Source organism: Lissotriton helveticus, chromosome 7 (genome assembly GCF_964261635.1).
Source record: "Lissotriton helveticus chromosome 7, aLisHel1.1, whole genome shotgun sequence".
NCBI classification, from domain to species: Eukaryota; Metazoa; Chordata; class Amphibia; order Caudata; family Salamandridae; genus Lissotriton; species Lissotriton helveticus.
Window position 1 is genome coordinate 505,744,889 of NC_136068.1, and position 24,053 is coordinate 505,768,941.

At 39.8% G+C, this 24,053-nt stretch overlaps 1 protein-coding gene across 1 annotated transcript in view; it reads left to right on the plus strand.

The window, feature by feature from the left end:
• LOC144768685 (uncharacterized) overlaps positions 1-24,053 on the plus strand; it is a 9,047,330-nt gene that overhangs the window by 2,509,884 nt on the left and 6,513,393 nt on the right. Inside the window, exon 13 of the mRNA XM_078652515.1 lies at positions 4,715-4,741. Within this exon, the coding sequence (XP_078508641.1) occupies positions 4,715-4,741 (27 nt within the window). The remainder of the gene's footprint in view (positions 1-4,714; positions 4,742-24,053) is intronic.

Genomic DNA, 24,053 nt, shown 5'->3' on the forward strand with positions numbered 1-24,053 from the left:
GTGCAGCACTTTTAATATGTGACAAGTGACATACTGGCAGCACAAAGGGTTTGTAAATTTGCCCCTTGTTTATTTGTTCCACCATAGGTACCTGTGGAAATGGGAGAGCTGTGCTACAAAGACAGCTTCATGTTTCCATGATAAGACACAAATGTGTGTGTTGTGATACATTACCTGTTTGTTTACAGAGGGCCTCATTTATGATGTTTTGCCGTAGGGCAGCGGTGCAGCCTTCCTGCTGCGCTGCCATGTGACACAAAATCTTTGATATGGCCCTTAGTTTGTTTAACACACACATGTACCATGATACATGGGGCATATGATTACCACAACCCTGTTTCTTGAGTTCCTATGTGCATTACCAAACACTATTATGGGTATGATATGATCCATTCCTATAAGTTAGGGATTGTGGGCCTCATTTATGAGTTTTTTGCCATAGGGCACCGCAGCAGGCCTTGGTGCTACGCTGCCCTAAGACACAAGAAAAGGGCAGGAATGTGCTGAATCCATTTGACACAGCGCATTCCTGTCCTTTTCCCCAGCGCCGGCGCCCAATGGGCTGCCGTGCGCCAACGCAGACACTTTTGCACAATGGTGCAAGGGTGCCTGCGTTGTGGGGATGATTATTTGTGTGCAGGAAGGGAAACCTTCCTGCACAAAAATATTCACAAGAAGCTTGTTTCCTCATTCTATGTGTGCTGCAGAACAAGTGTGCCTCCCTTACCCCTCCCCTGAGGAGGCATGTTTTTGGCGCTGCCTCAGAGATATGATTTCTCGTAAATCTGGGGCAGTGTCAAAAAGCCATGGATGTTGCTGGAAACCTCCCCAGCAACACCCATGGAACGCCCCTTTCACACATTTTTCTGCACGAAAGAGGCACATATTTATGAGGCCACAAAAAGCCACATAACATGGCTTTACACAAGCTTATAAATATGTCAGTAGCACATTGCGCTACTGTAACATTAAAAAAGTGACGTTCCGGCGGCGCAAAGGTGCCAGTAGGGGCTCATAAATGAGGCCCTGTGTTAGGTGTTACTGCAATTGCCATACTGGCCTTTCTTGAAGGGGTCATTTATGATGTTCTGCCGGAATATGAAGGATTCAGGAACGCTGCCAGAATATTTAGCTAGCATGTTCATGAAAAGGCCCTAATAATCCACAATGGCCTGTATATTGATGGAGCGGGTGTGTTTCCGGTTCCTATACAGATGTGAGGTTGCCGGTACAAATTGCACATGTGTGCAGTCCATGGCACCCAACACATGTGGGACCCCAGCGATGTCATAGAAGCCTTGCTTTTTCTCCATCTGCTGTTCCGGGTGTTGGTGAAACAGAGGTAGCGGGGTGTCAGCTGGATGATAGAGTCCAGGACAGTGGGAAAGAATGATGAGAAGGATGGCTGAGATATTCCAGCCACTTTGGCAATGGTTGTTTGGAAGGAGCTAGACGCAAGCATATGTAACACAGCTATGAGCTTAGCATGTGGAGGTATGTTGATAGGCCTGTTGGCTGTGACCTCTAGCCTTGGAGCAATCAGGTGTAGCAGGTCTACTATGGACTGCTTCTTCAGACGATAAAGAGTGATGACCTCCTCCTCCCTGAGGTCTCTCAGAGTGCTCCTTCGGCAAAATACTCACTCCTTACTCCTGCCTTCCCTTTGTGGGGGTGAGGGAGATTGTGGGGAGGTTAGTGGTGGTGGGGTGGATGGTGGTCGTCGTCTCCGTCTGGCTCCTTGTTGCAAAATGACTACCTCCATGCTGTGGTTCCAAAGAAAGTGTGGGTTCGAAATGCTTAGACTGGGATCAATAGGGGATCCTAGTTCAATCAGTATCAATATGGACGTATACATTCATTTATCTAAATAAACCATTGGAAGCCCATATTAGATACCTTTGGACCCTTTATACGTTCCAGTAATATGAGCACCTTCTGTGAATGTAATGCTCCTATCTTGTAAAATCTTGGATTGGTGAAGATGCAATTTTAGCCTAGTTCATGTATAAATTTTGCGTTATCAGAATGTATATTTGATTTATCTTTTCATATTTCAGACATGTTTTTCAAATATTTGTAACTTTATATCCATCGAGTTGAATGTGGATTGTTCTTTTTTTTATCGCACCAAATGTGAAAGTTTAAAAAACGTTTGTGCTCAGCCATTACTAACACAAATTTGAGGTCATGCTTATTGAGTAAAATATACCTCATGCATAAGTAAAGATGCGTTTAAATCTCACAACCACCTGGTGTTGTTTTATGTATCCAAGTGGTTCCAGTTGCAGCACCGTCCAGTCCAACTTATATATATATATATATATATATATATATATATATACATATAGATATGTCATTTCCTACACTTTTGTTTTGCAGGCACAGTGATTTTGATGTAACTGCAATACCGTTTCACTTTTGGAAAATGTCATAAATATCCATGCAACACTTTTACGCATGTATTTATGACGGCATGCCTACTTTGCATATTTTAATACTTACTTGACGCAGTCCATTCCGACGCTGTGTCTTCTTGACACGGGTAGGAAAAGTGACGCATCCTCAAGGATGCGTCACCCTATAAATATGGAGTAGAATTTGCGCCATCAATGTGTCAACATATTTGAGGCATTGGCGGCGCAACCTCTTCATAAATAAGCCCCTTCATACCTATTAAATTTGATTATTGCAGCAGCCTGCTTATGGACCTACCACAATATTTCTTCTCCCTATTGGACAAGGTGCTTAACCCCTTGAACGCTCATGACGAGTTGAGCTCGTCATGACCGTTAGAACGCTCGCACGCTGGGGAAATTCCCCTGCTGTGCGAACGTTCTACACAAACGGGTGTGGTCATGACAAACTCAGCTCATCATGAGCCAAGGAGCACCGTGGCTCTGAGCACCGGGGCGCTGTGCGCGCCCCCCCAGCACAGCGGGGGAATCCACCCCACATACAAGGGGTGAAATATGTTATCAGGACCTATTCAACTTCTCCAAATGCACACCACTCCTTTTGACATGAAGATGGGTAGCCCAAAAGCAGGGCTCATTAGAAGCTCTTTACATTTGGGCTCAAAGGGGTTTGTGGTATTTACCCATTGTACCTCACCTATATCATTACCTGTCACACACTCCTAAGAAATTTGCAGTCTGGGAATCAGAACTTGGTGTCCCCACAAAGCTGGTGTGTGCTGCTTCAGAATTCCGTTCTCTACGTTTTCTATGCCCTCATCAGTTGAACACACTGCTTCTTGATACCCAAGTCTGTCCCTCATGAAATGTATTTCACAACAAGTCTAAAGAACCGCTCAAGAGACTGGAGATAAATAATACCTAAAGGCAGACATCATATCTAAACTGTACTGAAGTCTAATATGAAACTATATCATGTAACTGGTCTACAGGTTTATTTGTTTTGCTAGTCACTGTTCACAAATTAGAATCTCTGTTCAATGCCGGAATCATTTGTGTGTGTTTGTATTCCCCACCATAACTGCATTTCAAGCTATATACTTCTTGTGCCCATAATTATACACAGCATGTTTCAGTAATGTCAGGACCCTCATGTCAGTAAAATAATTATCAGCCAGTTGCCCCTGTGATAAGGAAATGCATATAACTTTTCTAGCGTTGGAGGTTGCATATTAGAAGCTATGGTTCTTTTATACATGTATATTTTATATCTACAAACCTGGGATGTAAGCCTTGCTAGTTGTATGTGCTGGATGTGAATCACTACGGTATGTACTGGCTAAAATGGCATATTTTACACATTATCTGTAAACCTCCTAAATAACCTTGTATGAAGAGGGGTGTGATCGCACAGGTTTTATGCAGTCATGGATCGACGTGGTAGTTATAGTCTCCCTTTTAGCATCAGTGGCAGTAATATTCTAGTACTTCACTGTACTCTTATCCGGCCTTCTGTGCCTTTTTATCATTGCAGTAAATCAATTTGCGACTTAATTTGAAATACTTCTATGTTTTTGACTGCAGTGTTCTTCTTGCAGTGTAACTTTCAATATTTCAATTGTCCACAGAAAATACCACTACAGCTTTTTCCTCATGAGCCATATGGCAACTCAAAGACTATTGTATTGGTGTCTTTGGCATCCCCTCTTGCAAGACGATTGACAAGCTCCAACAGGCTCAAAACAGTGTGCTTTCACTCAAAGTCACTTTAAAGGGAACAGACCCTAACACTTGAGATTGTTACACGTCCTCCTGATCAAGAGTTCCACTCAAAACTAGCTTGGCAATTTTCCACTCTTTTGCTAAACTCTAAGACGCAAAGTTAGCTAAGAAGACGCTTTCTCGATAGTTTACCAAAGTCTTAGGTGGAGAGTTTTATATTCTGAAAGTCTAGTACACTGGATCTAACTTCTCAGTGTCTCTCTGCTTAGAATCAGGCTATGAGAAATTCCGAAAAAGGGTTCAAGTCAATTCTGCTCATATGTCTGTACATCCCCTAATTTTCTGTGCCTTCTGCATGCTGAGCTACCCTTCCTTCCCTGTTAGTTCCCCTCAAACATCCTTTAAAGTATTACATTGAGGAGACTGTCTTGCTCCAATAAAAATACAATGTACAAGTAAATAAAATGTTCCATTGATCCCTATTTTTGCTCTTTGATGTAAACTGTCATTCACAAAACAATTTGCTTAACAGCTTGTTAATGCTGATTCTACTTATTAATCATTTTCTTTTTACCCAGAAATAAAGACGTATACTTCTCAGTCAGGTAAGATGTCCATATTAATATATTTAATGGGGTATCACGGTCGTTCCCCACTCTCAGAAGGTAGACCATTGAAAGTACTGTGAGATCTGTAGAAAATGTCTTGTTGGGATGTGATTATTCCCTGCATGGTATAACTCCCTATGCCTCTGCCCTGAATACCTGACGGTACGCATATCTGGTATGCTGACTTTTATTTGTTGCCCTCCTGTTACATTTATGTAAGCGCATGTGTTGTGGCCTAGACCTGTGGCCTACTATTTGAGTTGTCCTATGACCTGAAGGAGTGCACCAAACGTGCACTTATTGTGGGAAGAGAATACCTTCCCTCGCTTGGGTGTAACACATAAAGTGGTGCTGGCAGCACCCCGTGGTATGAAAGGATTAATGGTGTAACTAGGCCTTTTTACCTGTGTCATGGGGGAGCAAGACATACTGGTCCTGCCCATGTAAACTTCCACTGTAATGTATATGACTAAAGCCTTGTGCTGTCAGCACATGTATATCAGGGTATTCACATGTGTAGTAGGCATAGCACATGTCTAGTACTAGGGCTGAGTTTGTGTGAATACGTATGCATCTTAGGCCAGTGGAATCCATATTCAATGCCCCTAACCTGGCATAGCACAAGATGGAGGATGAAGACTGTTCATCCAGACATTGTAAATGGATTGCCTGCATTCCTGTGACTTGAGACAGGTATCCACACACTGAACTGTGGAGGATGGAGACAAGACTCCCTTTCATGAGAACTCTTGTTAGCAAGTCTTCCTGAGCTCTGCCATTGGGTTAATGGTGGGGTGAAGGGTGGGGCTGGAGTTCTGTTGTGTGAGGTGAGGAGGTTTCTAGGTCAGGCTTATCAGTCCAGCATTACTACTTCAGTTGGGCTGAAGACAGCCATGTGCAGGAACCTCCCACCTTGTTATGCCTCTGTTGTGTAGGAGTGTGGAATTCCTATTGCTGACGCCCAGAACATATTGTTTGTAGTCAAGGACAGCAAGTGGTCATGTTAATGTCCTTTGAACAAGTAGGCAAAAGCCCCTACTGCACAAATCCATTGGCTGTCAGTTCACATTGCCACATTATGTATCCGTTACAAACCATTGATGCATTTGAGGTAGGATTTGTATCCATATGTTCATGCTTCTATTTATGATTCATTGATGCTAAGTCTTTACTTTATTAATATGGTGAGCTTTGAGTAGTAGTAATAGTAATAAACTTTACTCGGTAGCCAAGTACCATCAAAGTATACAAAACGTAAATTTTACAATAACTACACCAGAGTGCGTTCTAAAATATCTTCCATCACAGTTCGTTTTCCCTTTTTAAAAAAACAAACAAATAGAGGTTATTCAGAATTCCTTCCCTTTCATTATTGCTAGCACATAAAAGCCAAAGCCGTGGACTGGCTAGGCTATGTGCAAATAGAGCAAACACTTTAAAACATGTAAAATGTACCTTTCTACTTGATACATAAGATACAAAAGATTGGCACAATTAAAATCAAACACTGATTTAAAAAAAAAAAAACTAATCTAAGCACTAGGAATCAAATTTAGTAATCTGCTATGTTTATGCCAGACTGCCTGTTGAACTTTGCTCACAGTAATAACAATAACAGGAGTGGTATCACTTTTTAAAATTCTAAAAGCCACTAAATATTTGATCACCTTCAAATTATGACACAAGGGAATAATCCATTTCCGGAGTGGGCCATGATAGTGAGGACAGAAAAATAGTATATGTACCTCATCCTCCTCTTCCAGGCCACACGTTGGGCAAATACTGAGACTTAAAACCTTATGCCATTTATTAGTTAGAGATCTCAAGGGTAAAGTACCAAATCGGAAATTAATATAAAGGCTTTTAGCTAAAGGAGAGGAAACAAAATCTAAAAGTTCCTCAAAACGGTAAAAAGGTTTAATATCTAAAAATCTGTTCGTCACTGTACCTACTTGCTGGTTAAGATAACAGTCTTGAAAGTAAACCCAGTAACTAGATTTGATAATATTAAGATCAATTTTGCTAATTATTTTCGGGTTAGTCCATAATACTGTTAAATCTGGTTTATTGAACCAATTGGAAACATGTTTGACCCAGGATATCGACTTGGCACCCCTAATAGAGAGCACTTCAACAAGACAATTTCTAAATTCACTTAACTCAGGGGTAATCCAAAGCCGAACCAGTAAATAAGTGATCTTAGAGCAGCCAGATCTGCGAATCCTTTGAGTCCTAAATCAAAGAACAGGGGAGTTAGCGGTGTACTGCTAGGAACAGAGACCAACCGTCTTACAAATCTATTTTCTGCAGCAGTGAGTAAGGAAACATCAGCGCATCTCCATATCTCAGGTCCATATAAAGCAGCCCCTTGTGCCTTTCCGCGATACACTTCTATAGCCAGCGAGACAGCACGAGAGCTGGTTTGTCAGTGTAACCTACTAATAGCATTTGCTCTATGCTCAAAAAGTAGGGTAGCATGCTTTTCCTGAGTGGATTGTTCCACTTCAGGCTCTCCATTACTTTAACTCCTAAATAATCAAAGCTCCTCGCCCTCTCCAGGGTTTCCTCCCCGGCACGTATGACTACATTTTTGGCCACTCCCTTCCCAAACACGATGAACTTGGTTTTGCTAGCATTGAGCTCCAAACCCCTTGACACACAAAAGTCTGTGAATTTGTCAACAAGGAGCTGGAGTCCCATTGGAGTCTTAGGGATGAGAAGGGAGTCATCCGCAAACAAAAGGATTGGTACCTTGCTGCTGTTCTGTGTAGGGGAATCGTTTCTGCAGTCCTTCAGATTGTCAGCCACTTCGTTTATATAGAGAGTAAAGAGCTAAGGACACACCCCTGGAGCACCCCCGCTGTATAGGAATGTGTTTGGTTAACTCTCCTGCGTGCCTACACCGCACCTGAGCAAAGTTATTACAGTGCAGCTTGGACATGAGATCGTTTAGATTCTCAGGAACTCCCATCCTATGAAACTATGCCACAGGTTAGAGTGGGGATGAGATCAAAACAGCTCTAAGATTGATCAACAAACGCCACATAGAGCTTCTGTTGTTGAAATAAAATATATTTACAATATAATGTGGTGAATCTGGAAACTTGGTCTATGGTGCTCTTCTTAGGGCGAAATCCTACTTGAAGGGCTGACATGATGTTATTTGTGTCTACCCAATGTAAACTTGTCCAGGATTTGCCTTGCAAAGATCTTCTGGGCATTGTCAAATATGTAATTGGCATATAATTAGAGGGCTCACAAGTGTTGCCCTTCTTAAATATTGTAACAATCTCTGCCCCTCTCCAGGAATCTGGTATCTCTCCCCCTTGTGCTATAACGTTTGCAAGTAAGTTAAAATAGAATGCCCAAAACTCATGTTCTGATTTATAGAAATCCCCTGGGATCTTATCAGGTCCTGGTGCCTTGGCAATTTTTAATGCAGAGATGGCATTAGCAGTGTCTTCTAAGCTAAAAGTAATAGCTGAGCCATAAGATTCTGAGGTATCACAACAAGACAAACTCATAAAGGTCCTGTGTTACCGCATGAACTTGGTGGGTCATCAGTCGGTAACTCATACAGATTAGAAAAATGAGATATCCACTTATCAGCTAATATATGATGTTGGTAACTCTTTGTGGTGTTATCCACTCTAGTTTGAGTCACTGTACGCCAGAATAGACTGTTATCATTTGTTTTAACTGCAAGCAACATTTCCTACCAGATTCTGTTGTCCCAACTCTTTTTAGCCTGTTTTAACGTGACTTTATATGCCTGGCTTGCGCTATCTGACTCCTTTCCCCTCCCTAGGGGTTCTTAGGAATCATTTATCTTGTTTACATGAAAAATCATACCATTTAATATTTTTCCCCAGATCTGGCTTCTTATGGGCCATGACTTTATAAAACACATGTTGCAGCTGTTCAAAGAAAAAGTTATGTATATTCAATATTGGGATTTCCAATTCGTTCATCCCTTCATAGTTCTTGAAATGAGTGAGGTAAAGCCCATATATCTGGGTCAGCAAAAGTGGGTTTGCCATATCTTTGGGCCAGGAAACATAGCGTCTACAGCTGGATAAAACAGGTTCGGGCACGACTGTGTAGCATGTATTTGTTACCCTAGCTAGTGGGGCTTCGACCAGTGACACTGTCAAGAGACCATGATCACTGTCAGATCGCATATCTACTCTCATGTTGGCTAAAAATGGCCATAGCCTCATGTGTAGGATAGCGAAGTCATTGACACTCGCATAATTACCTCTTCTAAAAGTGAGCTCTGTAAGGAAATGCTGTGAGCTCAGCTTTAAGTAATGGCGGTGGTTCCAATATATTTGAAATAGTGTTCCACCTCATGAGGAGATGTCGCCTAAATGCACAGCAGGATTCCCTCTGGGGAGATTAATCATTTTTAATCCTGATTCTAGAAATCAATCTGACTCCAATTGATTCTAATGATCTTTTATTGAATTATAAATCTTGTTTAAATGATCCACAATCAAATTACACCATTCTATATTGTTGTTGATCAATAACTCCATTCATTGAGCAGCTCCTATGATTTGGATGATCCCAATGCATTTCAGGCTGAGGTTGCCCTTTTCAGGGGATAACATTTCTAAAAGGAAAAGTAACCAAGTGAAGTGAAAACGAGCTTCCTATGTGGTAAGAATGTATCTGTGACCAAGTGATCTCAACAATATGTCAAAAGCATAACAGAATGTGATGAGTAAAAGAGTCTCCAGTGAGTTGATCGTGCCCCACCATGGATGAGTTGAACTATACAAGTGATATTAGTTTCAAATGCTGTCAGCGGTCTTCACATAACTACAGGTGTAAGTTTAATGGACAACTCCAAAATGACTGCTTGTACAAAAGTGCTTGCCGCGTCCTGAAAAACATGTTTATCAATGTATAACATGCATTACAGGTAAGAGTCTTTCGTGAGGTAGAAGCTTCGAGCGTTTTGTCTAGCATCTTATTTGAGTACTCTGCATGCAAATATTCGTGTGTTGTAAGTTACGAAAAAAACATTGATAACAACAATCTTACTGTGAATCAGTTGTCTGTTGGAGATTTTCACTGCGTCCTAGTTATCCGCCATGGTGGTGTCTGAATGCGGGCAGAGATGGCTTATTTCAAGTAGTGAAATCAGTCAGGGATGATGAACTCACTCCCAGACAAACTACAGGGGCATCTTGTACTGGAGTAAATCCCTTAGCGATAACATAATTCTTCTAAATGATGTCTGAAGCCTATTAACAATGGAAAAGCGTACAATTCAAAACAAATAATATGCTTCAGAAAACAAAAACAAGTGAACTAACGAAAATATATTTTAACCATAATCAGTGAAAACCATAATCAAAAAATAATAACAACAGAAGTTCCTCGAGGGCATTATGTGAGATTCAAAGATGATCACAAATAACAACTAAACTCCGTGTAGTTAAGCATGAGCGCAAAATCCGCTCCGATCGCGGATTTTGCGGATTTTCGGTAAATCCGCGATCCGCGAACTCTCGCGAATTTACCGAGAATCCGCAATCCGCGATCGGAGCGGATTTTGCGGTCAAAAGTTCAAGCCTAATGCATAATTTACGATGGCGCCGGCAAGCTGCCAGCGCCATCCTCAAATGGTTACTTAATTAGCTTCGACAGGAAGCTCTAACAGATAAGATAAAGCAGGGGCTCGAGCGCCTGCTTTATTTTATCAGTTGGAGCTTCCTGTTGAAGCTAATTAAGTAACTTTTGCAGGATGGCGCTGGCAGCTTGCCGGCGCCATCGTAAATTATTTACATGGTAAATTATTTACACTCAGTTTGCAGCTTTGGTCAGGTTTGATGTACTGAATATGTAAGTGGCCCCTAGTGAGACATTTGTATAGTAAGTTTTGAATATAAAATACTTGATGTATCTTGTCACTGCTTCCAGTGGTATCATGGAGTGAAAACAGTAGGAACCAGAAACTGAGCTCCAGAAGACATGTTTTATAATATAGTAGAGGCACACTTATATAAATTATGAAGGGTCCTGTTTTCGAGTGAATCGTTGTGCACGCGTCACACACACTATTTTATACTGGAAGGTAGAAAGGACACTGCTAATAGAATGGTCTTACACTTTGACCCAAGACGAAATCATTAATTGTGGTGAAATAAATGTGTTTGGGTTCTTCTGAATGCATCTGTGTTATAATGTGAAAATAGATGAAATGTGGTACATAATTTTCTTTTCATTGCATAATATGCTGCATATTTTCATTGTGTGCTGCATAAGCAGGGCCACTGGAATTATGTTGCAGCGGAGGACCACATTATGTACCAGGGTTAGCTAAATTATGAAGCAAGAAGAGTCAAATTATGTGGCATAATGCCGCACGTTTTGTGATAGTGTTACTCAATTATTTTTGGCATTTGTACATGTTAGCACTCCCCAGGCAGAGGTTTCGTCTTATTAGTTACAGCTTAACAACTTGAATCTGCAATAGGCAACTAAATAGTGACCAGTCACCTTTGCAATCGACCTTCCACAACACAGCAACAAGTGTTACTACGTTTTTAGTAACTTTTGATACATTTCAGCTTGCATTTTATTTTGTTAAAATCTTTTTGTTAGTATTTGAAATCTGCAGATTTTGCAGCAGATGATCAGTTTTTGGGCAAATGCAGGAAATCCATCATTATGAAGAAAAAGCAGCTGGCACATAATTCCATAGGCCCTATGTATTAGGTAGTCAGGGCTGCTGCACAGTTAGGTCTTCTATTATCACATGCTTCAAGTGGCCTTGATTAATCTCTAGCCTTTAGAATCCGAATAGATCCCAGCATTACACACTCGAGGTGTGCACCGTCTTCCCGCCATTTACCCACTATGATGGCCATTTCACTCCAGGGACCCCTGCGCACTTCGGCGCGATTGCATAGTAACACACACTTGGTCGCTGGAACTAGTTGAAGCGCAAATGCAGTGACTCATTCATCAGCCCAAAAAAAATCGTGAGCGTTGTGGAGGCTGGGCAGATGTGCCTTCTTCACAAATATACCATCGACAATCCGCTGTGATGCTGGCCAGAGGCATTTGCATCTTTGACTTTCACGAGCGCAATCCCCGTGCTGTTCCTGTGACCAGGGGCTTCTGTCTCTTAATCTGCTGCTCTGATCGGTCTCTGACCTTTTATACACACAAGAGGCATGTGCGCTCGCATGGAAGCCCCGTCCGTTTGGCCCCGCCCACACACTCGAGGAAGCCCCGCCCCCAAATCCGCAGATCCGCTAAATCCGCGGATTTTGCGGATCCACGATCCGTGAATCCGCAAATTCGTGAATCGTGGATCCGCAAAATCCGCCCATGCTTACGTGTAGTCATTCAAATCGTTCAGCATGAGTGTGTCCAATTTTTAATCCAGTATATCTCCCTTTGTGGGAGATATTTGCAATAAGTCTCTGCCTTCCCTGGCGTCAACAGACTCTAGTACCAAATACCGTAGTTGACAGATATTGTGATGAGATTCAAGAAGTGGGAGGCTATGACTCATTTCAGATTCTTGGTCCTTATGTTACTCTTATGTTCGTTTAATCTGATTTTGATTTTTTGTTCAGTCTTCCCTCTGTTTACCAGGCCACACAGGCATTTCAACAAGTATATTACACTTTTTGTATCACAGCTAGCGGTAGTATGAAGTTTGATTTTCATCCCCTTGCGTGGATGAGTAATGTAATTGCCTTTGATTATGTAATTGCAGTTGTCACAATTCAGTCAAGGGAGAATTCCCTTATGATCAGGTCTTTCTTCATGGGTTTTATTAGTGGATAGCAAGTTCTTGATGTTCTTACCCCGCTCATACGCAAACAGTAGAGGGCCCGAGAAGATACTTGTAAAGTCTGGTTCCATTTGTACCATCGATCAATGTTTAAAAATAATTTTCTTAAATTGGAGACTCTTTGTGGAATATCTAGCTACCATGACCTTTCTTTTTGTTTATCCTGTTTGCTTGTGGAAGTAAACAGTTGTTTGCGGGTTATGGTTAGTAGACGTTCTAATGCTTGATCCAACACTTCAGGTGGATAACCTCTGTTTCTGAACTTTTCAACAATATCCGATGTGCGCATTTCCAGTATGTCTGGCCTTGATAGAAATGTTTTGACTCTCAAAAGCTGGGAGTATGGGAGATGGTTTTCGATTAAATTTTGGTGAAAGCTGTTATAATGCAATACATTGTTGTGATCAGTTTCCTTTCTGTATACGTCTCTTTCAAGCTTGTTGTTGGCTTTGAAGATTAATATATCCAGGAAAGTTATGTTGTCTTTGCTGATGTTATATGTGAATTCTAAACTGTTGATTAATTGAATTTAATTCTTCAGTAGCTGTCAACAATTTGTGCTTTGATCCTTTCCATAAGGCAAAGATGTCGTCAATGTACGTAACACAGATGACCAAGTTGTTTCTCCAGATGTCATTGGTAAGAAAATGATCAATTTCGAACCCATGCATGAAGAGATTCGCATAACATGGGGTGGCACAATTGCCCATGGAAATACCAATAAGTTGTAAAAGGAATTCATTCTCCCAACGTAAATAACTGTGGTAGAAAGTGTAGTGTAAAAGTTCCATTAGGAATATTTTCAAATCTTCGTCCAAATCGATGTTAGTAAAAAAGAAACCTCAAACGCTTCCATCCCCAGGTCATGAGGAATCGGCGTATGTACTGCTTTAACGTCTGTGGTACACAAGAGAGTAGTATTAGCAAGGTCCAGGTCAATGGTCGAAATTATTTCTTAAAATTCAGTGGTGACTTTTATGTAGGTGGTCATGTTCTGTACCATGGGTTGCAAATAATGGTCCGAATACTTGCCTATAGGTTCGTGAATAGATCCTTGTGTCGACACAATGGGCCAAAACAGAAGTGTAGAAGGAGTTTTGTGAATTTTGGATAGCATATAGATGTTAGGACTTCTTGGATGATCCTGCTTGAGGTAACACCTGTCTTCTTCAGTGATAGTACCATTTTTTACTGCTGTACCTAAAATGTTTTTCAATAGAACAAATTCTATAGTAAGGTTGTGATCAAGTTTTAGATAGGTGTGAGTGTCTAAAACATGTTAATTCACATATTGTTTGTTAAAGGTGGTGTCCATGATCACCAGTGCTCCCCCTTTGTCAGACTTGTGACAGATAATATCAGGATTCTTAGCAATTGGGTCAATGATTGCTCGTTCTTTGTTGGTGAGGTTCAAATGTTTGGTCTTCTGACTTTTGTGTACATTTTGGAATTCCTGCTTTACAATAACCTGAAATGAATCCAATATTTTATGGCTGCCTGGAGCCATGTACGTATTTTTGGGTTTTAGACCTTTTAGAGTGCCTTCTTTTCTGGATGGTTGATCACATACTATATTTTCCAAAATGTTTCTGAGGCGAAGGGTTCACATGAATTTAAAGAAACTAATTTCAAGTTCAATGGATTAGAATGATAAGTAGGAAGAAAAGATGTACCCTTCTGTATGGTGTTGATTTACTCTTGATTGATCTGATTAGTAGATATGTTAATCACAAGGTCTCTGTAGTTTAGTGTTTGTGGTCACTCTTTTGGTCGTTGTTAAATCTGTTTCTATTCCGCCTTTGCCCCTCTTGATTCAACTTTTGCTAGGGTACCTCTCTCTAAAAAAGCAACTTCTGAGGTTGTTCTTTCTGGATGTTCAGATGTATGAGGAATTGATTATCTAGCAGGTGCATTCGTGGGCAATGCTCATCCCTTTATTCTCCTGTTGGACTGACTGGATTCACTATCCGTTGATATTGTTTCAGTATCGGATGATCTGTTAAATGGTTTGTTTTGCTGCCTTTTGGCTTAAATGTACACCCAGCTATAGACTTCTTTGAGTTTATAGTTGATGGTGTCGCTTTTGAACTTTCTAATCTTACACTCATTTATTTCTTCAGTGTGTCCAGCCAATTGTAAGTTAATGTTTTCTCAAGTCTTAGACCAATCCTCCACATTCATTTTTGCCAATAATTCATTTTTGTGTTGGTCAATTTCACTTGATAATTCTTCCAATAGCTTAGAGAGGTCTTCGACAATTATAAGGTTTAAATCCAGGGAGCAGTTATTCAAAATTGCATACCATTTCTCAATAAATTACAAATTATTTTTACACAACACTTGCTTTAATAGGCTCCTCAATCCCCTGGGTAGGCATTGTACACAATAGTATTTTATCAGTGCCCTAGCATGTAATTGTTGGCTTTTTTTTCTTTTAGTTAGATATATTAGTTGTTTGATATTTCTTTAAATAATGCCTGTACTGGAAGAAGTTGTTTCCACTTCATTGATTAATGCATATATCTTTTAAAATGCCATCATAAGACATATTTGCTGTGTTCCTTGATCAGAAGGGTAAGTGTTTTCTTTGAATGGTTCACACACTTCGGTTTGTTCTATTTATTTCTACGGGATGATAATGAGTGAACATTTTTGGGGCGTGCAGCAGCGCATCGTTTTCTGATCAAAAAGCGTGTCCAATATGTTTGAAATAGCGTTCCCCTCTTGGGAATAGTCCCCAAAATGCCCAGCAGTATTCCCTTGGGGGAAATTAATCCGTTTTAATCCTGATTCCAGACACCAATCTGACCCCAGCTGATTCTAGTTATCTTTTATTGACATATAAATCTCTTCATACTGGTGGTTCCAGTATAGACATTTGTGCACACATTTGTGAAGTTTAACTGTTTGAGGCTACGTTTAATGCTCCCGAAATTCTATCAGATTAAAGGCAAATATTTGCAGAAGTCTGAAAGCAAGATTGACGATTCTTTTCTTTCAAAATAAAATGTACACAAAAAACTAGAAGAAAATGTTTTATTAAACTGTGCTATTCAAGGTACCATTTCTTTGAGGCATTGTTAGACCTGTCAGTCTTAGGGTGGTCTTTCCCCAACCTTTTGCTTTCACTCTCCTTTTTTCTGAATTCATTGTTGCTGCCTTTAGGATTTGTGTACTTTACAACTGCTAACCAATGATAACATGCTTGTGCTCACCCCCTAAATCATGATAAAATTGGCACCTGATTGCCATATTTAATTTACTTATAAGTCCCTAGTAAGACGGTAAGCCATATACCCAGGGCATTTAAATTAAATGCTTTTGCGCCACCCACTTAGGTGGGTCCTTAAAATATGTGCCTGGTCTGCCATTGCAGCCTTTGCAGCCTTTATGCAGGTTTAAACTGTTTGACTTAGCACATTAACCTCCTTGCCAAGCCTTAAACTCCCATTTTATTGCATATGTCACCCCCTGAGGTAGGCCCTTGTCTTCTGTTCCTAATAATAGGATCTGAGTGTTTAGGGATCACTGACATAATATCGAATACACAAATATAGAATTACCAAAATATCGAAGAAAAAATATAGAATGCAAAAATATCGAATTTCTATCTACAAACAGGTAAGTACAAAAATATCATATCAAAAATATCGTTTTAAAAATATAGTTAGTCAAAATATCGAATTTTTTTAAATGTCTTAAAAATAATTTAAAATTAATGAAATAATAAATATAATTAACTAAAACATACTTAAAAATACTTAAATAACCTTAAAATTATTAAATAATTAATTTAAGTTATTAAAAAACATCCAATTTTATTTTTTGATACATATATATATATATATATTAACATAATATTAATAAAAAATATACAATATTTTTACCGTAAAATAACCGGATGGTAACATTTACTATTACCACTCCAGTAAGTGCAACTGTAGGGAAAACATTGGACAGTGTAGGGGTAAAAATTACTATTCCCACTCCAGAGATTGCAACAGTAGGGAAAGCGTTGGATAGCTCAGGGGTAAGAATTACTATTCCCACTCCAGTGAGTGCAACAGTAGGAAAAGCGTTGGATAGTGGGAGGGTAAAAATTACTATTCCCACTCCAGAGAGTGCAACAGTAGGGAAAGCGATGGATAGCGTAGGGGTAAAAATTACAATTCCCACTCCAGTGAGCGCAACAGTAGGGAAAGCGTTGGATAGCGTAGGGGTAAAAATTACTATTCCCACTCCAGAGAGTGCAACAGTAGGGAAAGCGTTGGATAGTGTAGGGGAAAAAATTACCATTCCGACGCCAGTGAGTGCAACAGTAGGGAAAGCGTTGGATAGCGGGAGGGTAAACATTACTATTCCCACTCCAGAGAGTTCAACAGTAGGGAAAGCGTTGGATAGCGGGAGGGTAAAAATTACTATTCCCACACCAGTGAGTGCAACAGTAGGGAAAGCGTTGGATAGAGGGAGGGTATAAATTACTATTCCCACTCCAGTGAGTGCAACAGTAGGGAACGCGTTAGATAGAGTAGAGGTAAAAATTACTATTCCCACTCCAGAGAGTGCAAAAGTAGGGAAAGTGTTGGATAGCGTAGGGGTAAAAATTACTATTCCCACTCCAGTGAGTGAAACAGTAAGGAAAGCGTTGGATAGCGAGAGGGTAAAAATGGCTATTCCCACTCCAGTGAGTGCAACAGTAGGGAAAGCGTTGGATAGCGTAGGGGTAAAAATTACTATTCCCACTCTAGTGAATTTAACAGTAGGGAAAGTAATTACTTAATATATTAATACAAATAAATTAAATATCAATACCAAGAAAACATTAATTAAAATTAATTGCCAATTTAATATTATGTAATAATTAATCAATTATAAATACAAATAATTATTAGTTATTAAAATTAATTACCTATTCATAATTAATTAACAACTAATAAATGTTCAATAACAAAAACGAATTAATAATAAAAATTAATAATCAATTAACAGTAAATTAATTATCAATACACAAAAAGTATTTTTAAGATGTAATTAATTACAATTAAATTACTTCCCACCCTATTCCCCTATAAACCCACAATCCGCTACAGAAAATAAATTAATACAATTATCGTAATTTTCAATTAATAAATTAATACAAATTAATTACCAATTAATAAAAATTAATTAACAATTAATCAACAATAAATACAAAATCAATACCAATAAATAAATCAAATGTATTTACTTAATTACAATTAAATTACTTCCCACCGTATTCTCCTATCAACCCACAACCTGCTACTGAAAATACATTAATAAAATTAACATAATTATCAATTAATCAATTAATAAAAATGAATTACCAATTACAAATTAATGAACAATTAATTCAAAATGAATACCAATAAATAAATAAAAATATTTAATTAATTAGAATTAAATTACTTCCCACCCTATTCCCCTATAAACCCACAACCCGCTACACAACTAAAACGCAAAATTAAATTAAAAATAATTAGTAATTTCTAAAAATGTATATTTAATTTAATATAATTAAATAACTTCCCACCCTATTCCCCTATAAACCCACAACCCGCTACAGAATTAAATTACACAAAAATTAAGTAACATAAAATTCATTACTTAAAATAAATTACAAAAATAATATACACTTTTCACACATATACTAACATACAAAACACTTTAAAAAATTCGATATTATTAAAAATTCGATATATTTTAATACCTATATTATATACTTCGATATTTTGACTTTCTATATTTTACAAAATCGATATTATATTACTTACCTCAATTCGATATTTTTAACCACTATGGGCTAGATGTAGGTAGCCCAATACTGGTCGGTAACGGCCGAAATTACCGAATTTTGTCCCTTACCGACCGTAATTAGGCATCTGAGTTGTAGGGGCCATATTTAAGGATTTGGTAATTTACCTAATTGGTAATTTAAAGAATCGGTAAATTACCGAATTCTTAAAATACCGATTCGGTAAATTACCGAATCCTTAATGTAGGGAGCACTCAAGTGAGTGCATTTGTCTTTTAAGGATTCGTTGTTTACCACCAACTATAGGTTGGGGGTAAATACCGAATACCTTTAAAAAAGCAATTACTTGCTTTTTTTAAAGTGCCATGTGGCAGACATACATGCCCTTAGGGAATGCATGTGTGCCACATGTGAACCCATGCACTATTCAGGGGTGCAACAGGGTGTCAATGTGACACCCTGCCACCCTTATAAATGGTCCCCCTATTACCGAATCGGTAATTCCCATTCATTCATATGGGCCTCCAGGCCCATAGGAAGGAATGGGAATCATCGATTCGGTAAATACCGAATCTGTATTTACCGAATCGGTAATACCGAATATTACTGATTCGGTACATTGTCCCTTCTCTTTTTCTACATCCCATTTACCGATTCTGAAATACCGAATCGGTAAAATTCGGTATTTTAGAATCCGTAAATGGGAATTACCTACATCTGGCCCAAAATTCTGTCCATTTGATATTTTGACAACACTTCAGAGAATTTTCCGAAGCACACCCTCAGTGTTCTTTGAATTCAAGTCTTTTTATAGTCCTTTTACTCAGTTTGGCGTGCATGCACCCGTTGGAAGTGCGCCGTTCCTTTTCGCACCTGGATTTAATACAATCAAAAGGGAGGCCTGCTTGGTCCGCAAGCCAGCGGGTTGCACAGCCATATGCACCTATTGTATTCTCAAAATAATACAATTTAATCCAATGTAATCCATTTTCATCCGTATTTATTTTTGTTTTCTTTCTCTTTTCATTTATTCCATTCTTTATAGTCACGTCAAAAGCAGTACAATTCGTTCCAATTTTGTTGTTGTAAATAGTTCAGAGTATTGCCCATCCAGGCCTATGCTTGAAGGGGGATTATGGGTTGACACATGTGGGATGAAAATGAAATGTAATTTGTATATTTCTATAATTTGAAGATTCTCCTGAAGAAGGTTTTCAAAAAACCGAAATGCATTGAGTTTGATGAGTTTGTTATAAAGTGGAAGAGAATTCGAAAAAATGTTCAAGCATAGGCCTGGATGGGCAATACTCTGAACTATTTACAACAACAAAATTGGAACGAATTGTACTGCTTTTGAAGTGACTATAAAGAATGGAATAAATGAAAAGAGAAAGAAAACAAAAATAAATACGGATGAAAATGGATTACATTGGATTAAATTGTATTATTTTGAGAATACAATAGGTGCATATGGCTGTGCAACCCGCTGGCCTGCGGACCAAGCCGGCCTCCCTTTTGATTGCATTTGATATTTTGTCCATTCTATATTTTGACTTCGATATTTTAGTAATTCTATATTTTGAATTCGATATTTTGTGTAGTTACCGACCAGCTATCTCACAGTGCCACCATAAGCTCCCTAACTTTATCAAGGAGCAAACAGTCTCTGGCAACAATCAAACAGGACAATCCTTGATCCTTCAGGGATCATGGAAACAGTGCAGTACTTTTCGCTTAGTCAATCGTGTCTAATTAGTCTCAGAGAGATATACAGAGTAAATGATTGGTATGTTTTAAAGAAGCATTTATTGAACCAGCTTCATTCTAGTATAAAACATGTTTGCTGCGACAATCATTAGACAGAAACAGATATATAGGATTACAAGCACTGACAGAGTAAATAAAAGGTAGACTTCTATCATGCTAAAACAGTAAATATATGCAGGCATATCGACCATGGCAGTAATCAAGCGTCCTCCTATGATGCAAACCCTATCTAAGTTACCTAACATATATGTGGGTGTAAGGCCAAGAATCCCCTTGGAAAGAGCCAACCGCCTTGCCTGATCTGAGAGATCAAAGGACCCCACCTCGAGTTAGACACCCCGCAAGGAATGTCAGACCACTGCGTACTGGAGCTTCTGCAGGCCGGGACCTCAGCATCTAGTGTCAGTATGGAAGCTTCTCCTCTGGTTCGCCAGCAAAGTTGTGGTTCTTTTATACACACAAAATACCCTCGGGGTTCTACCTAGATATATAATGGCTTGCCATTATGTATAGAAGACCTGTTATCCAAGGATAACATTAGCAGTGACTTTTATACAGAGTTAATATACAGAAGATGGTAATCCTGCTGTTTATGTCCTGGGCAGGGGATTAAGATATGCTACTTGGAATCCTCATGCATAATAAATAAGGCCAGTTTCGGAGAAAACTAATTGACATTTCTTCAGCACATAACTAGATAAAAGGTCAGTGACAGAATCGCTATGTAGAGCAAGGTACGAATGCAGGTAAAAGATCCTATTGAAACCTAGGCCTTGGGGTTCATAACACTAGGTAGCCCACTAGGTAGCCCATAGAGCAAGGTGCTTTGTAATTAAAAGGTTGGGTATATACTTTTAAATTTTACATCTCCTGCTAGTGAAAACTGCTAACTTGTGATTACAAGGAGGCAGGAAATTCATGTTTGGTGACTAAGAAATTGTAACTTAAAATTCTCTTTAATGGTAAAGTCGTTTTTTGAGTTATAATTTTGAATATGCCTCTTTTAGAAAGTTGCAATTGTCCTGTCCTAGCTATTTTGTGGCTGCAACCTATTCTTTGAGTCACATGACTTAGTATAGTTGACAGCAGGACTTTCCTTATTCCTCACAGACAGCCACACATTAGAGGGATTAGGTATACCTGGATGGGCTCTCACTGGCAGGACGAGGGGATGGAGCTGGGCACAGTTCCACTTGCAAATCAATAAGCTGTGACCTGCCTTCACATAACAAATTTCACACTACCTCATTGTTCCTGCCACCAGCCTGGAGCCAGGGCCAGGAAGGCAGGAAATTCCACGCACTTCTAAGAGAATCTCTAGAAACATATCCCTGATTCAAAGAAAGCACCAAGTATACAAATAGTACCCTCAGACCCACTCTTCAGTTCACTTTCTGGACCTGCAGAAGGGTTCTCAGAGAACTGACTGTTGCTGTGGGCTGGTGTGTACTTCAAAAGACTGCTTTTCTACACCTGGAAGGACTTCCCCGCTGCCTGAAGCCTGCCTTGAACACTCAGAGGTCTTCACTGCTACTTGAGCCCTGTTCCACTACTTGAACCCAGGACAGCCTGAGTAACTTTAAGGGCTAGTAGGCAGGTTCCCTGATCAGAGCCCCAGAGACAAAAAGGCTCCAAACATCTTGAATCTGGACCCAGCCCAAATGAGTCCGGACCCTCCAAGTGGTACCTCTCCTGGCCCCTTGGAAGTTTTGCTAACGGTACCCAGATAGCCAAAATCCCAAACTTGGGACTTAAAATATTTTGGCTAAAACGTACTCTGAAAACCATGAGGGGACCTTGACCTACCTGCTCATTGATCCGCCTAAGGTGCTCCTACTCCGCAGCAGCAAATCATTCACAGATAGGGTATCCAGCCTTGTGGAGCCCTCGCTGGCTACCGCTGGAGGCTTTCGACTACCACAAAAGAGACTAAGTCTGAACATAGAAATATTCACCATAACTTGGGCCAGTGCATTCCCAACAACAATATTTCCTCCTCATGCACTGCCTGCAGCCTTGCCTCTCTGAACTTTACCTTCTCAGACATTTTTTGCTGAAATTTCTTCCACGTCATCTCCAGCTGCACCATGCTTTGTTGCTGCACATCCGTGGGTTGGAGGCCCTCCCTAACTGCAACCCCCTTGTGGACAAATGAATCCTAGGAGAATTGGACACACATAAAATCACCTAGTATATCAGTCCCTAGTGCACCACAAGCCTGGTTTATTTTCTACACTGCGCTCAGCCTGAGAGAGGGTCATCAAGGCCTTGGTGGATAAAGAATAGATAGAGGCGGGGGCGTTTCCGAGATTCTCGGCCATTGCATCCTGACTACGACCCAAACAGTTAAAATTCTTCCAACGCATAGTTCTCACATGACACAAACTCTGGGCAGTGGAAAATGTCACCTTTCCCCCCATGTCTCCGATGTGTGGCATTGGAGGGTACCTTCCTGCACAATGTGTGGGGATGTACTTCAATACAGGCTTATTGGACTTAAATTGTGGCCTGTCTGAACCTAGTATTGTGATGCCCCATTCTACAGGATCCTAGAGTGATCCTCCTACATGTATCACTGGAGTTTGAGGGCGACCAATAGACAATCAACTCCCTATGGCTAAGCCTGACTGTGGCTAAAAGGGATATTATTCACCAATGGAAGGATTCTGCACAGCTCCCAATCGCAGGGTGTAAGCAGGGCCTAGACTTGTGCCTGAATAGAGAAAGACCAGTGTATGAACTCAGAAATGCTCACTCTCCCTACTCTGTGACTCAAGTGCGGAAAGGTTTGTGCTTGACCCAATTTGCAGAGACATAGTAGGAGGGGCCCCAGGACACCAGCGGAAAGTTGGCCTCAACCACAGCGGTTGGGGCCCAGTAACACCCATCTTTCTGTAGTCCCTAGAGCGGAGGTCTGCCATATGTATTGTGTGTTTTTGTGGTACAGTGGGGCTTGTAGTGAGGTTAACAAGTACACAAAGAGATACATAAACAACTCACAAATAACGCAGAATAGAGTTTGTTTTTGTATTGTAGATATAGGCGGATTTATATACAGATTTATACTCCTGGGAAGGTGCCAAGGCACATTTGTGGACAGGTGGCATGCTACTCTTTGATCGTGCTTGAAATGCAGAAATGGCGTCTGATTTGTGGCCTGTTTGGGTAGTGTTTCAGTGCGGTGCATTAGTTCAAAGTGTGCTCTTATGGTGTTTTTGGCAGGGATGTGGAATTTCTATAGCCCAACACCAGGCCATATTGTTTGGGGTCAAGGGCAACACGTTTTTATGTGTATTTTGTCCTTGGGACAAGTAGGCTCAACCCTCTCCAGCACAAACCCTTTGGCTGCCAGTTTGCAGTACCACATTATGGATCAAGGAAGGACACCATATGCAGTTAAGTTAATGTTTTTGCTCATATGTTAATGCTGTTCAAACTTGTATTCATGGTTGATTAATTGAAAGTCTTTATTATAAAGGTGAGCGCTCTAAGTAAATTTTGTAATCTCGGACTGCACTACTGACAGTCGTTCCAATATAAAAATGTGTACACACGTTTTCAAACCAAGTAATATGAGGCTGTGTATACTGTTCCCAGAATGCTCTCTGATTTCATGCAAATATTTGCAAAAGCTTAAAACCAAGATTGATGGTTCTTTGCTTTCAAAATAAAATGTTGATAAAAAAAATGATAGCAGGAAAAAAAACATTTTGATAAACTACTATAAAATTTCAGGTACCATTTTTTTGCAGAATCATATGGTAACATGTGTTGATGCACGCTAGTATTTCCCAAAAATATTCATAGTGGAAAATCAGTGTAAGCAGTTTCAATAAGATTATGGGAAACAAAAATAAACAAGCATTGGCAAAGTCAGTAGGTCTGCAATTGGTGGTCAGCTTTTTAGTTTTGTCAATGTGTGACTTGTTTTGGCATGTTTTTTGTAAAAC